The sequence below is a fragment of the Anolis carolinensis genome, chromosome 6 (genome assembly GCF_035594765.1).
Source record: "Anolis carolinensis isolate JA03-04 chromosome 6, rAnoCar3.1.pri, whole genome shotgun sequence".
Classification (NCBI taxonomy): Eukaryota; Metazoa; Chordata; class Lepidosauria; order Squamata; family Dactyloidae; genus Anolis; species Anolis carolinensis.
The window spans coordinates 98426735-98442779 of NC_085846.1; the positions used below are offsets into that span (position 1 = coordinate 98426735).

The window sequence follows — 16045 nt, forward strand, 5'->3', positions numbered from 1 at the left end:
ACATGAGTTTTCATAATAAAAAAAGGAAATGGAAATCAAAGCAGCCTTGGATAACTCCAATTAATACATGGCAATAGGCTAAAAAAAACTCTGAAAGGTAACTGAATATATAATGAAAATACACAAAACTGCTTTCACAACAAACAGAAAACAAAAGATCAAACGTACAGGGTTTTTTTCCTAAACACAGAAAGAAGCAAAATTTAATTCCCAGCATCTACCAAGACTTGCTTCCTGGGTAACCAGATTCTTTTAAATCTATTAATAAAGTATAAATCATGCAAATTATCAAAACTTTATTAAAAGTAATAAAGGAAATGCAAGATTAGCTCAATATGCAAATATCACGTTTTTAATGACAAGTTATCTTTATCAATCATCCACAACAGTGAAAATAGCTTTTTCCCAAACCTATAGCCTGAACTAACTGATTTAATAAGCTACCAACCCTTGTAGTAGCAGATTATATGTATTGATTTGTAATTATTTAGAGGTTGAGGTGGTTCTTGTTAATAGGAAATTCTAAATAAACAGGAATAGATCATTGTCAGAATCCAGTTTTTAAAAAGAGTAACAGATTGATTTTTTTAAAACTCTGAAATTATGAATAGTAGAACATTTGACACCAAGAGTTTAGGCCCTATGCTGTATGCCCAAAGAAAGCTTAAGATATCTGAGCTAGAACTAATTATATAGAAAATTGGTTTTTAAAAGTGATATAATATAAATGAACTTGGGGAGTGCAGCTTAATAGCTTCTTTGAATAATTAAATCAAGGACTTCAGAGTATACTAACCAAATGCTTTGAACTGGAGGATGTGAAATATCACTTTTAAGAAGTCTTTGGCTAAGCAGGTTGAATAATAAATGAAACTGTTGTATATATTTTCATTCTTCTTGAGGTTGGCTGAGGGTAGAATATGTATAGGGCTCACTCAAATTATTATATGAAACTAGTACGGTATGTGTTAAGGGAATTTCCAGATAATATTCATAATGTTTGTCTTGATTTAACCTTTCCTTCTGTACACAGTTACAATTATAAGACAGAAAAAACTGCATACATCCTCAAAATAGCAATATCTTGCTAAAATTATTTGCACATATAAAGAAATTTCTTGGACCAAGTAAAAGAAAAAAATAAATAGAGTAATAACTTCATAATTATATGTCTTCAGCAAGAAAATAATCTGCCTGGGGAAGACAAGCTGCCTGAGGAACATGTGGGATCTTCTTCCCTTGAAGAAAGAGGTGGATGGGCCTATTATTGAAAACCATAGTAGAGGTTATCTTTGGATCTGAATTATGATTCTGCACTGAGACATGTTTCACTTTGCATCAGCCTCTATTCACATGTTTGATAGAATTATTTTTCAGTGTAAACCTTGTTTCAACAATGTGGTGCTGTATTAGAGTTGAAATAAAAACAAGCAAATGTAGATTATAATTTAGGTGTGCTGTTACAGCAGCCATCCATGTGTTGGTGCTTTAAGTATAACTTTGTTAACATGGGTAACAATAGGTTTAAAAACCACAAGCACTCTGAATTAGACTTTAATGCAGGAAGAGTCCTTACCGTTCACCCAATGGGCAGTTTACTACTGAGTGAGCAGATATGCTATTTCCGTGAGCTGATGCCTATTTACTTAAAATTGTCTATGTTTAATGGGATATACTCCAAAGAGAATATATAGCTGTTGTCTTTTCTTCACCAGCAACATTATTATGCTTATCCCACTTATTTATGCACTCTACTAGCATAAAAACATCATATTATGTAATATAAAAATAAGGTAAAGCTTACTAATTTGATAAAGGACTTGTGCTAGCAACATATGCAGCTAACTTACACTGTCAACCCTTTTGACTGCCCTAGCCCAGTATTATCAACTCTGCCTGGCAACAACTCTTTCGTGGCTTCTGAAAACAGATACAATCAGGTTTGCTTAGGGTGGGTGTGGTGGTAGTATACCTTATGAAATTTCAGATTGATTTTCAGATAAGTTTATAAAATGGCTGTTCATCAACATTCCTCAGAAGGCTGCTCCAGAATTAGTCTATTTCTCTGATTCTAAGACACCACTGATAGAATTCTATAAACCTTGCTGAATGATTCCAGAACTAGCTAAACTTAGTTTATCAGAAGGGTGTACAGCTAAGATACTATTAAGACAGGTGTTATTTCACTTTTTAATATAAACACAAACCTTAGCCATTGAGATTTGTCTCTTAAATGAACAACTGTTACAAACAATGCTACAGGAATTTATGTTTTAATAGCAATTTCTGTTTAAACCAAGTTGCCAAAAGTTTACCCTAAACAGCCTTAAGTATGGAGTTTTGAACTCACTTACCTGGGTGATATTCCTATTGAATGTAAGGGACCTACATCTGAGTAAAAAATGTAGCTCAGCCCTGTATATACAGAGTGCTTCTGTACAAAATGAGATGGTCTACAAATCAGAGAATGGGTATATTTATAAAATATTAGCTCAGAAAACTACATTTTAAAAAATATATTCCAGTGGTCCAGTTCAAGCAATTACTCAGACCTATATATAGAATCATCTAGTTCTCTAAGAATCTACTTGGAAGAAACTAAAGAAACTGTAAAAAATGCAACTTTAATGATAGAAATAGATTTCAACTTTTAATACTGGAAATAAATACTTTTAGAAACATTTCCAGAACATGACAGAAATCAATTTTATTTTTTAAATGATTATCTTTGAACAAAATACTGAGCAAGAAAGTCTATATCATTTGTTACTCTTGTAGTGTTTCTAAGCCTACCTCATGACACTAGAATATTTCAAAACCCTTTATAAAGTCATGGTAGAACACTTAAACACAGCTCCTGTATCACTGTCTGCAAGGCAATGAAAGGGGAAAACATATCATCTGTCAGTGAGTCCAAGGAACTCAGACCTGTCTTACAGTCAACTACAATGTGTGGGTAATTTCCTATGATATAAATCAAAGTATAGCATTCAGGCCCTTCTTTTTTTTTAAAGAAATCACAGACATCCTTCAAAAATAAGGTTGATCATGAGGCATTCCAGTCTCTCAGTCTAATGTTGTTTACTAATAACGGTAGCCAACAAAATCAAACGTTTTGTAATCATCAGAAATGGGAGTAGCAGTTTAAATCAATTTTATGCTAATTTTAAATATATTAATTTTTCTATAACATCAACTTTTTAAAATATGACAAATGGGATATTACAGCAGACTACTGTAAAGTCTGCACATTTTGCATCATATTCGTGTAACACAAGCCAACAACTATTTTTCATCAGATATAATTTTAGGTCATTCTTATTGTGTTTGTTTGTTTTTTGCACTGAATTCAGATCTGTGTTTATTTTTCTCTATCACATGTAGTTTCTGTGATGAGGCTAATCAAATAATTAATGCACTGATATCAATAGATTCTAATTAACCACAAGCCAACAAGTATATTTCATTAGATATAAGTTTAGGTAATTCTTGTAGAGTTTTTGAGCTGAATTCTGATCTGTGTTTATTTTTTTCTCTATCACATGTAGTTTTTGAGATGAGGCTAATTTGAATAATTAATGCATTTACTCACTGATATCAATAGAATCTAATTGATATCAGGGACCTACATCTGAGTAAAACAAATGTATAGGACAGCCATGTATGTTCAGAGTGCTTATGTACCAAATGATATGGCCTATAAAGCAAGAACTAGCAGATAATGGAAAAGTATATTTATAAGGACATTAGTTCAGAAAACTATAAATACAGAATGGAATTAGTGCATTTACGCACTGATATCAATAGAATCTAATTGATATCTGGGACCTACATCTTAGTAAAAAATGTATAGGACAGCCCTGTATATAGAGTGCTCATGTACAAAATGAGATGGCCTATAAAGAACTATCAGAGAATGGGAAGGTATATTTATAAGAAAAACATTAGTTCAGAAAACTGTAAACACAGAATGGAATAATTAATGCATTTACGCACTGATATAAATAGAATCTGATTGATATCAGGGCATAAATGCATAAATTACACATGACAGAAAAAAATAAACACAGATCTGAATTCAGCACCAAAAAAATGTATCAGAATGACCTAAAAATTATATCTGATTAAAAATACTTGTTGGCTCGTGTAATATTTTTTTTGTCTTTGTTTGCTGATGCTTGCCCCCTTTCCTTGTTATTTGGAGTGCTTGTGTACATAAATACTGCAAACAACACCCAATATACTATTACCACCTGTACACAAGCAAACAAAAGGCCCAATACAAAAGGAAAAAAACCACATCAATCCCTAACTGTGCTAAAATATCTCCCTTCACACTCACAACTATAAATAAAAAAGGAGATAATTGCTGAATATAGAAAATGAGAAACTGCTCTGAAATTAAACCCTCTTTAATTGAACATATATGTATTACAGGCCTATTAGATGGAGGGGGAAGGAAGAAAGGAAGGCAGGAAGAGGGAGCTTCAAGAGCAATGGCAACAGCGCCGTTCCCCATTGCTGGCTCTGAGCAGAAACAAACGGCGCCTTGCAGCAGAAGCAGCATTCACCACGGCGGCGGCGGCGGCTCCCCTTGTGTTACTACTACAGCATCAGCTGAGCGCGGCTGTTCACGTGGTCGGGGTGTCGAAGGTCACGGCGCGGCTCACAATGGAGCTGTCGGAGCCCGTACAGAGCGGCTTGCAAGCCCTGGCCGATCCTGGCTGCTTCTCTTCGGGAGCCTACGCTGCTCTCCTCCAGGCCGCTTTCCGGAGCTTGCTCAGCAGCCAGGCCGAGCAGGCCTTCATAGGTAAGCCCGTGCCTTTTCCTTGAGCGACAGGAAGGGCAGGGAAGCCGCAATGTTTGGATTTTCTCCTGAGGTCGCCTTGCTCTCTTCCTGGTGCATTCATTGTTCAGCCTGGCTGCTTCAGCGTTGCAATAGCAGCAGCAATTGCTTCCCCTTAAAACGCAGGAAGTGTCCTCTTGCACCGAGGCAGCCACCCACCCACATACGGCCTTTGTTTCGTTTCTTTCTGTTATGCTCTTCTCCATTACCCTGCGGTTGTCACTTCCTTGCAAAAATGTAAATATGCCTTGCGCTTAGGGGTTTTTTATTTTTTTATTTTTGGCCTAGAAGCAGTGGCACAGCTTCTCTCTTTCTTTCTCTTGAAAGCCGAGAGCCGGTGGTATATGACTTGCTGTTGTTTCCCTTCGGCCTTTCTTGGTCTTCCTTGTCGGTTTGTTGCCTAGTTTATATCTATATCTAGTTTAGATTTTGCCCTCAAGAGTTATTCTGAGCAGACCTTGGAGTCACTTTTCTTTGTTGTTGCTGCTGCAAAGGTCAGAGTTGTAAACGGGTTGATTTATAGGTTGCTGTGAGTTTTCCGTGCTGTATGGCCATGTTCCAGAAGCACTCTTTCCTGACGTTTCGCCTGCATCTATGGCAGGCATCCTCAGAGGTTGTGAGGTATGTTGGAAACTAGGCAAGTGGTTTTTTTAATATATCTGTGGAATGTTCAGGGTGGGAGAAAGAACTCTTGTCTGTTTGACGCAAGTATGAATGTTTCAGTTGGCTACCTTGATTATCATTGAATAGCTTTTCAGTTTCAAAGCCTGGCTGCTTCCTCCCCAGGAGAATCCTTTGATGGGAGGTGTTAGCTGGCCCTGATTGGCTCATGTCTGAAATTCCTCAGTTTTAAGAGTGTTGTTCTTTATTTACTGTCCTGGTTTTGGAATTTTTTTAATACTGGTGGCCAGATTTTGTTCGTTTTCATTGTTTCCTCTTTTCTGCTGAAATTGTCCACATGCTTGTGGATTTCATGGCTTCTCTGTGTAGTGTGACATCCAACTAAAGAAGTCAGCCAAAACAGAGCACTTGACGAACCAACCTGGGCATAGCATATTATTATTATTATTATTAATAATAATAATAATAATAATAATAAAACTTTATTTATACCCCGGCCACCATCTCCACAGAAATGCTGGACCACTCCAACAACCACCATGTCAGACTACACAGAGAAGCCATTGAAATCCACAAATATGTGGACAATTTCACAAAAAAAACCCGGAAACCATGAAAATGAACAAAATCTGGCTACTAGTATTTTAAAACTCTAAGATCAGGACAGTACATAAAAAACAACACTCTGAAAACAGGGGAATTCCAGACACGAAACAATCAGGGCCAGCTAACACCTCCCACCAAAGGATTCCCTCAGGCAGGAATCAGCCAGGGCTTGACGCTGCAATGTTTTTCAATGCTAATCAAGGTAATTAATTGCAACATTCACACTTGCCTCCAACAGACAGAGTTCTTTCTCCCACTCTGGACCTTCCACAGATATATAAACCTCCCTTGCCTAGTTTCCAGTGTTTCTCACAATCTCTGAGGAGGCTTGCCATAGATGTGGACGAAACGTCAGGAGATAATGCTTCTGGAACATAGCCATACAGCCCGGAAAACTCACAGCAGCTCAATTTCTTGGTGTTCCTTGTCGGTTTGTTCCCGGTGCCGTTTTATATATTTAAAATTTTGCCTTGAAGAGTTATTCTGAGCAGCCCTGGAGTCACTTTGTTGTTGTTGTTGCAAAGGTCAGAGTTGTAAACGGGTTGATTTATTTTCGGAAGGCGCAAAGCACAAGCTTCACCCCGGCCAGAGCACAGTGTTTGTGTGCCTTCCTTTTATTTAAGGTTGCCGCTTTTAACCGCTTTTTCTTGGGCGGTTTCTGTGTTTCAAAGGCAAAATTCTGGATCGGCGGTTGTGTATGCTGGCAAAGCAGCCTGGCTGCTGTTGTTCCTAGGCTTTGCTTTGCTTTGCAAGGAAGTGAGGAGGTTGTTTCAGCCGCTCGCCTTAATGCTGGGGAGAGAGCAGCTTGCTTTGCTAACGCGCGGCCTCCGGTAGGAACTGGCCTGAACTGCAGTTGACGAGGAGATAAATAAAACTCAGGAAACAAATCAGAACATTTGTGTGTGTGTCTAGAAGAGTTTGTAGAACACGATAGTATTCGGAGCAAGACAGTAGAGCCAATTGAAAGCTTATATTGTAGGTGACTTCTTGGAGAAAAATGGTTTCCTAAGATTATCTCGACTGCGGGTACATTTGCCAGTGTCTAATGGAGAAAGAAATCCTTACGCCCTGCCCACCCAGAAAGAAGAGAAAGTAAATACTAAATGAAGTTTTCCTTGCAGTTATTCTGCAGCACAATTTACTCCCCAACTCCTCAGTTGCCAAGTAATTCCAGGAATTGATATAAAGACGGATGGGAAGGGGAAAACCAGGACACTCACTGTCTTTAGAAAATTCATTAGATGTAGCCTTATGTGCCAAGGCCTGAACTTTATGGGAAACCCCAACATTAATTGATACTACAAATAAGGTGTCAGAATCAAAGTGTTTGGGAAAAGTATGTGTGTGTGATTGAAAGGAAATTGAGATTTTGCCAAAATTAGGTATGATTTATTACAAAGAGAACTTTTATGAGACAAATACCAGAGTCAATACTATGCTTACAATCTGTCAATATTATATGCATCCTAATGGACCAACAGCTATTTGCAATCCTACTCTGCTTAGTCTATCTGTAGGGAAATATTCAGAATATGTATTTTAAACTAACCCCTCCCACCAAATAAATCATCACCAACCCATTTATTTTTAGATCACCCAGACCTGGAACAGATAGATCCGGCAGTATTAAAATATTGCCATGCTGCAGCTGCAACTTGTATAGTGGAAGCTGGAAAGCAAAAAGCTGACAAATCTGCCATAAGGTATATTCCTATTTTAATGCCCTTCAGAGGTTGAGGTTTTATGCCAATTTGATTAAACCTGCTTGAGTTGTACTGGCATTAAGTTTAACACTTTCTTTTTGGTTTTCCCTTTAGCACCTATTTAGAAGACTGTAAGTTTGACAGAGAAAGAATTGAACAATTTTGCACAGAATACCAGGTTTTTAAATCTACTTTTGCCCACTTTTATCTCCCTTTTCATATTTTTGTTAATTTATATAAATGTTTGTATAAGAGGCAAACATTTTCCTTCTTCCTATTTACAGAAAAATAAAGATAACTTGGAAATCCTATTGGGAAGGTATGTCATTTTAATATTATGATACTGAAGTATTGAACATACTCTATAGAAAGCCCCACTGATACATTATGAACAGATCTATATAAGATTGTGTAGTTGGTTTTAAATTCCATTATCACATAGAAGTGTAGGAGACTGCTAGAATGAATACAATGAATAAAACTTCTGCAGAACTTTGCCAGTTGGAGTAACATGCTTCCCTAAACTGAACTTGAAGTACACTTAATTGATCTATATAACAATGAAGTGTGCAACAGTTTATTATCTGGCATAATATAACCTAACAGATAACAATTGTATTCTCCAGTACAGGGAGATGTCCACCACATATAACTGATGTTTGTTGGCGCTTAGAATACCAAATAAAGGTAACTGAATTATATTATTATGTTATTATATTATTATGATTTTTATTATATGTATGTTGGCATTGAATTCTTGCCATTAATATGTTGTAAACCACCTTGAGTCCCCCCAGGGGTGAGAAAAGCAGTATATAAATATACCAAATAAGTAATTTATTTATTTATTTTATTATTTTTCTCTGTTACTTTAGACGAATCAGCTTCATAAAAACTATCACCCTATTTATCTGATGACCCTAAATGTAGAGGTACTGTATTCATCCTTAGCTTTTGCAATCATTAATAAGCTAAAGAAATGTTTCAGAGTTTGTCATTTATTAATTTTGTGTTGTTTGGGGGGTTTTTTTGTTCCTTTAGAACAATGACTCAAGATCTCGCCAGGATGTTAATTTTAGTTGTTCTATGGAGCAGCTACAGGTATTTTTATATTATGTTTGTGTATGTCAGAGTACTATCACTAGAGTAATTATATTTTCTACCAAAAATACACTAAAAGTAAACTTTGCAAAATTCTGAAAACATATTATTTTGACTTCTCCTTTTGAGAAATTTTTATATAGAATTATTACTTGCTTTTATGATTTCTGAGTATGGGGTTTCAAGTTAATATGTTCTGAAAGAGAATATTCATGTTCCACACAATATAGTTTGACACAACAGTGCGGACAGTAAACAATTTACCTTTCTTGGGGTTCACTCAACTTACATATTCATTTTAAACCTTTTTGCATTAAGAAATTTGCATTGTCAGCAGCTAGCAAAATTTTTTTAAAACAGAACTTAAATATTTCCTTTTAAATTCATGTTCAATCCTATGTACTCTTACCTTAAAGTAAGTGCCATTGAAGACAGTGGGACTTCTGAACAAACATTCATAGGAGTGTATGTTTGGAAACTTAGCTGTAAAAAGAAGCAATAGACAGGAGTTGCAACTTAATATTTAAACAGTTTAAATATATTTTAGTTTTATATACCATATTTATTGAAAATTCCATCATTTTTAAAGAATTGTGCATCCCAGTAAAACTCTTTAGGACTGCAGCCTTATAACTTTGTTTGATCAATTCATTTGTAAATGACACAAAGTGGCAAGCCTTATAATCCCTGTAAAATGTTCCAATTTTAGTAGCTTAGCATTCCTGTTATATCCATTATGCATGTGCCACTTTCTTAATATGGTAGAAAGGTTGCATGTTTCTTAAAGTTCAAGAACATTTGAAATATAGCCACAAAGGTACAATATTAAATATATAGCCACAATTTACACATGTAAACTTTGTATCTTTGAAAAGCAGTAGAGGTTCATATAACTTTTAAGACATGCAAGCAATCAGATAATTACCACAAAAATGTTTTCTAAAGTTTTTGCTCCATATTTTAGGACTTAGTTGGAAAATTAAAAGATGCAGCTAAAAGCCTTGAGAGAACAACTCAGCAGTAAATGCAAAGGTGCCAGTCTACTGAATCGAAGAAGACTGAACATGAGATGATTTTACTTTGTCTGTTGGATGAAACTTTGATAACCTTTGGCCAGGACTTTCTAGACAAGAAGACAAGATTTGTGCTCAGTCAAGACTATTGTGTTTTAATGACATGTCTTACGGAGATGTTTGTTAGTCAACTGTCTCTTTTCCTATTTGCCTACTGTTCACTCTTTTGAGAAAAAAAACAACCTTTCATTTTTTCCATTTCTTATTTCTAACCTCTAATAAAGAGAGAGAATTGAGCTTGTGTGTCATAGCTGCCTTATAATAGTGGGGTTTGTTGGGAAGGCTTTTCATGAAGTCCCCTCTGTAGAGTCAACATTCCAAGATTAACCTCCCCAGCAAAAATCACTTTAAAGATCTGTGGACCTCTGAAGCTAAGGAGGACTTCATTGTGTTGTAATTAAGCAGTCAGCCTGCATGTATCTCATTTGGTTAAAGGGTTGCAGGGTTTTTTTTACTGATTCACACGCAAAGGTTGAGACACGAAACTGTCATTCATCTGTTTCAACTCAGATTTACTCACTAAATATTCAGTAGTTTATGTAGATAGACAATGGCAGTAGTGCCCTTAATTGCACCAGTCGGTCCCTTTTCACTTCAATGCCGTTGAATGGTTATAAATGGAATGTGACCAGCCTTGTCTCTGCAACTTAAAACAAAAAAACAACCCTGCCCTCGCCCCCATCTCGCATTTCCCATTAGCAATTATACACCCAGCCTGGGAAAGGGGTAGCCATGCGGCTCAGATTTATAAAGGGACAGGGGGGAAAAAAACATGTTTCTGTTTTCCCCCTTCCTTGTGTTTTCTGTGATATCATAGCAAAAGGACTAGTGACATTATCTACCTGGAAGGGAAGATAACCATGTCAGTAGGAGGTCCAGAGGCTTTCAGTTCTTGTAGCCTGGAGTGATTAGCCTATATAATATTAGGCTAATAATAACACCTTATCCATTTGATGAAGTATGTTGCATTCTAGGAAAGCATATTTTAGGTAAAAATGGGCTAACATTTAATGTTTCACATAATTGTGGGGTTTTCTTTCCTGATTATGGAAAACTATAGGGCTAACTCTTAGAACTGTAGGGTAAAGGAATCCCCAGAACGGTCAAAGGCAAGATGCCCAAGGATACCCTCTAGTTCAGCCATGGGCAAATCTTGGCCCTCCAGTTGTTTTGGACTTCACCTCCCACCATTCCTAACAGCCTACTGGTGGGAGTTGAAGTCCAAAACACCTGGAGGGCCGAAGTTTTCCCATGCCTGCTCTAATTACATTTAATATATATATATATATATATATATATATAAAAGAAGTGGTGCAGGACCAAAAAAAGTCAGTTCTGCCCAAATTTGAGGGAGAGGAAAACCTCCATTGATGCACAGTTGCCCACCTCTGTGGTTTAATCTACTTCGGCATTAAGGGAGAGAACAGACCCCGACAAGAGGGGAAGGGCAATGGTATCTTCAGTCATTCACATTTAGTGATGGTTAGAGGAATAGGACCTTCATAAACCAAGATGTCCCCAATCCTCCTGCCCCAAATTGATAACAACCAAGAGCAGCACTTGCTTTCTCTGAGACTGAGGTAAATCCTCTTCCCCTAACCAGGTTTATTAAATGGGACCCCTGTTTTTTGAGCTTCAAAGGAATGGAGTTATGCCAGTGAAGATGTCCTTTAAAGAAAATCTTACCGACTTGGATCGATGTCGAAGTTGGGAGCACTTTCTTCCCCCCTGAATGCCTTTTCCGTCAGGGATTATATAGTTCTCTTCCCAAAAATATTGTCTAACCAGGAGGCTTGACACGTGACAGGATCGATGTCGAAGTTGGGAGCACTTTCTTCCCAATCCTGAATGCCTTTTCCTTCAGGGATTATATAGCTCTCTTTCCAAAAAATATTCTCTAACCTGTAGGGTTGACAAGATTGCACCGAAAGTCACACAAAATGTCGGGAGGAAAGTGTAAATGTCTCCCCGTCTGAATCACTGTGTGTGTGGGTTGGGAAGAAGTCATATTATGAATAAAATGCTTGGGTTGTAATCTGGAGCCTGACGTTTGCTCAGTCATGGAGGCCAACGAAGCCACGAACATTAGTGGAAGTAGTGAGACAATGAGTTAGGAAGGTGGCCATTTGTGCCCACTGGCAGCCTTGGGTGACAGTTTCATCCTCTCCATGAAGGGATTCCCAACTAACTTGGGGAGAAAAAAGGGTCGGTGTCAATGGGAGGAAAAGGCAACTCGGTGAAGAGCAGCGCCCTGAAATTCCCAGCCTGAAATGGATCTTCAAAAATGGAAGGAAGCCCAGCTCCCCTCAGATTTGAAGTTGAAATCTCCTCAGATTTGAAGTTGAAGTCCTAAAAAACCTGGAGAGCCGCAGTTTGCCCATGCCTGCTCTACAGTCATTCACGTTTAGGGTTCTTAGAGTGATCCTGAGAGGAATAGGATCTTCAGATAAATGTCCCCTTTCTCTCAGAGAGAGGAAAAGAGAGCGAATAGAGCGGGTTTTGCTCCCTTATAATTTCGTTAATGGCGTATAAAGCCTTCCTTGTCCCAAGAAGCAGCGAGGAAGGACCGGAGAGAAGTTTCCCATGTTCTTCTCCTCACACACAAATCGCCTGACACCATTTTCTGTGGTAGAAAATGTCCACAGGCAGGCTCTATGAGGTGGGCTCCTGTCAGGAAGACAAAATAGAGGCGACACAAATACGTGATAAATCTCATGAAGATGGGGTTAATGGAAGGCGAGGGAGAAGCTGGGAAGGAGGTGGAAGATATGGGTTCGCCTGAAGGCAATGGTGAGGAAACCTGAGGGAGAAGAAGCGAAGGAGAAAGGCGGGAAGCGAGGAGGCGTGCCTTGATGCTGAGGAGACAGACATTGACTCTGAGGGGGAAAGTGGAAGAAGGACGAGGGTTTTGTTTTGGTTTTTTGAGGGGGATCCACGTGTATGTTTCCACGAGGCACGTAAAGCACAACATAAACACCACACGGGGTTCACAAAGACCTCGCTGCTCCTGAAATCAACACGGGTGGAGCCTATTTCGGGTTCTTCGGGAGGAGAAACTGAAGGGGGAGAGAGGAGAAATGGGATCGATCGGGTCATTGAGGAAGAGAGCAAGATGGGGACGAGGGCGGCACAAAGACATGTGTGGATGGATCCGCCAGAAAGCGAGGGACCACCCCAGTTATGTCAACCCAGAAAGAGGGGGGAAGGAGCGAAGAAGACAAAGGGCTGGGAAATACAGCAGGTAGAAAGGGAGGCGAGGAAGGAAAGGCACAGCCTGTAACAAATGGGAGGCGTCCCTTGAAACTGCATTTCCACGGAGTGTTTGAATTACCAGACCCGCGAGCCTGCTTCGTGTGTGGAAGCAAAGCAATAGAAAGTCTGAGGAAGGACAATGGAGGGGAGCTGCTTCGTGGGGGACGGGGACACCTGGCTTCCATGCCATCACCTGGGCGGGGGCTTGAAAGAAGAGTGGGTTCAGGTTTTAAAGATGGGGAAACTGAGCCTGGGGGGACCACAATCATCACCATCACTATTTATGGCACCCAGAAGAGAAAGGAAAAGGAGGGAAACCGGGTGCCCTTCCACACAGCCCTATATCCCAGAATATCAAGGCAGAAACCCCCACATTATCTGAGTCTGGACTCAGATAACTCAGTTCAAAGCAGGTATTGTGGGATCTTCTGCCTCGATATTCTGGGATATGGGGCTGTGTGGAAGGGCCCTTGGTGTCATCAATGTGTTGTCGAAGGCTTTCATGGCCGGTATCACTGGGATGCTAAGAGTTTTCCGCGCTGTATGGCCATGCTCTAGAAGCATTCTCTCCTGACGTTTCGCCCACATCTATGGCAGGCACCCTCAGAGGTTGTGAGGTCTGTTGGAAACCAGGCAAGTGGGTTTATATATCTGTGGAATAATGTCCAGGTTGGGGAAAAAAATGAGTCTTGTCTGACGGAGTCAGGTGTGAATGATGCTATTGGCCACCTTGATTGGCATTGAATGGCCCTGCAGCTTCAAAGCCTGGTTGCTTCTTGAATGTCATCATCTTGACATCTGAACTCACTCTTTTCCTCTCCAAGATCTTGATGGTGGTTTCAGGGAGGAGAAGAGTGGGTTCAGGTTTTGAGATGTGGGAACTGGGGTGACCACTACCAGTAGCATTGTTATAATGAAGTATTTCTTTGCCCAGAAGATACAGGGGAAAGGGGGGGAAGGGGTGTCATCACCTTCACATTTGAACCCACCCTTTTCTTCTCCAATAGCTTGACAGTGGTTTTAAGCAGGAGAAGAGTGGCTTCAGGTTTTAAGATAAGGAAACTGAGCCTGGAGGGACCACTCTCATCACCATTGCTGTGAGTTTTCCGGACATGTTCCAAAGGCATTCTCGCCTGACGTTTCGCCTACACCTATGGCAGGCATCCTCAGAGGTTGTGAGGTATACTGGAAACTAACCAAGGAAGGTTTAGATATCTTGGAAGGTCCTAGGTGGGAGAAAGAACTCGTGCCTGTTGGAGGCAAATGTGAATGTTGCAATTAATCACCTTGATTAGCATTGAAAAGCCTTGCATCTTCAAGGCCTGGCTGCTTCCTGCCCGGGGGACTCCTTTGTTGGGAGGTGTTAGCTGGCCCTGATTGTTTCATGTCTGGAATTCCCCTGTTTTCTGAGTGTTGTTCTTTATTTACTGTCCTTATTTTGAAATTCTTTTTTAATACTGGTAGCCAGATTGTGTTCATTTTCATGGTTTCGTCCTTTTGTTGAAATTCTCCACATGCTTGTAGATTTCAATGGCTTCTCTGTGTAGTCTCACCATCATTATTTATCGAGCTCAGAAGAGAGAGGAAAAGGGGGGAGTCCGAGAACCTAATCGCACTACAATTTGGACCCAATTTAAATCCACTTTGGGCTTTAAACAACTCAGCCAGACGGGTCCTGGGCCTCACCCAACTACAAACCCCAGAATTCTGCAGGAGACAGAAGCCGGATTTGAAGTGGATTCATGCTCTAGTACAGGCATGGGCAAACTTCGGCCCTCCAGGTGTTTTGGACTTCAACTCCCACAATTCCTAACAGCCGGTAGGCTCTTAGGAATTGTGGTAGTTGAAGTCCAAAATACTTGGAGGGCTGAAGTTTGCACATGCCTGCTCTAGTGTGATGAGGCACTGATGAGTGTCCTCACCTTCACACCTCACCCCATCCTTCTCCTTCCTCCCTAAGACCTTGACTGGGGTTTTAGGGAGGAGAAGAGTGGGTTCAGGGGTGTCATCACCTCCACGAGAGGGGGAGGGAACCTAGGGTGCCCTCACCTCCATGATGGTCTGAGTGGGTTCGGATTTTAACACCTGGATTATAAACGGGTTGATTTATGGGTTGCTGTGAGTTTTCCGGGCTGTATGGCCGTGCTCCAGAATCATTCTCTCCTGAAGCTTCGCCCACATCTGTGGCAGGCATCCTCAGCGGTTGTGAGGTCTGTTGGAAACTAGGAAAGGGAGGTTTATATATCTGTGGAATAATGTCCAGGGTGGGAGAAAAAAGAACTCTTGCCTGTTGGAGGCAAGTGTGAATGTTGCAGTTGGCCACCTTGATTAGCATTGAATGGCCTTGCAGCTTCAAAGCCTGGCTGCTTCCTGGGTGTCATCGTCTTCACACCTGAACACACCCTTCTCCTCCTTAAGACCTTGACTGTGGTTTCAGGGTGGAGAAGAGTGGGTTCAAGGGTGCCATCACCTCCACGAGAGGGGGGTGGGAACTGGGGTACCATCACCTCCACAATGGTCTGAGTGGGTTGCGATTTTTAACACGTGGAAACTAGACCCCCACGCTTTGCTTGTGATGGTCACGAGAAGCAATACTGTATGTCTCAGGCATGGGCAAACTTGGGCCCTCCAGGTGTTTTGGACTCCAACTCCCAGCATTCCTAACAGCCTCAGGCCTTGACGGTGGTTTCAGGGAGGAGAAGCGGCTGAGGGGGTAAAGGAAGGGGCCCGAGGCTGTTAGGAATGGTGGGAGTTGGAGTCCAAAACACCTGGAGGGCCCAAGTCCGCCCATGCCTGAGATATCTCCCCCCTGATATGTGCTATGGGAAGAACAGGAGGCGATT

General features: G+C 40.2%; 1 protein-coding gene across 1 annotated transcript; it reads left to right on the forward strand.

Annotated features, from left to right (window-relative positions):
* The first annotated feature begins 4533 nt into the window (after window positions 1-4533).
* Window positions 4534-10186, forward strand: commd3 (COMM domain containing 3). Its single transcript, XM_008112441.3, has 8 exons — window positions 4534-4810; window positions 7665-7776; window positions 7891-7954; window positions 8061-8095; window positions 8403-8463; window positions 8652-8708; window positions 8818-8877; window positions 9842-10186. The coding sequence occupies exons 1-8, from the start codon at window positions 4672-4674 to the stop codon at window positions 9899-9901; spliced, it is 588 nt and encodes a 195-aa protein (XP_008110648.2). The 5' UTR covers window positions 4534-4671; the 3' UTR covers window positions 9902-10186.
* The last annotated feature ends 5859 nt before the right edge of the window (window positions 10187-16045 follow it).

Bases quoted from the DNA above. Each gene is read 5' to 3' on its own strand.
- commd3 (XM_008112441.3), top strand. From the start codon at position 4,672: ATGGAGCTGTCGGAGCCCGTACAGAGCGGCTTGCAAGCCCTGGCCGAT. The intron at 7,777-7,890 runs GTATATTCCTAT...TTTTCCCTTTAG, and splicing joins GCTGACAAATCTGCCATAAG to CACCTATTTAGAAGACTGTA. The intron at 8,464-8,651 runs GTAACTGAATTA...CTGTTACTTTAG, and splicing joins GCTTAGAATACCAAATAAAG to ACGAATCAGCTTCATAAAAA.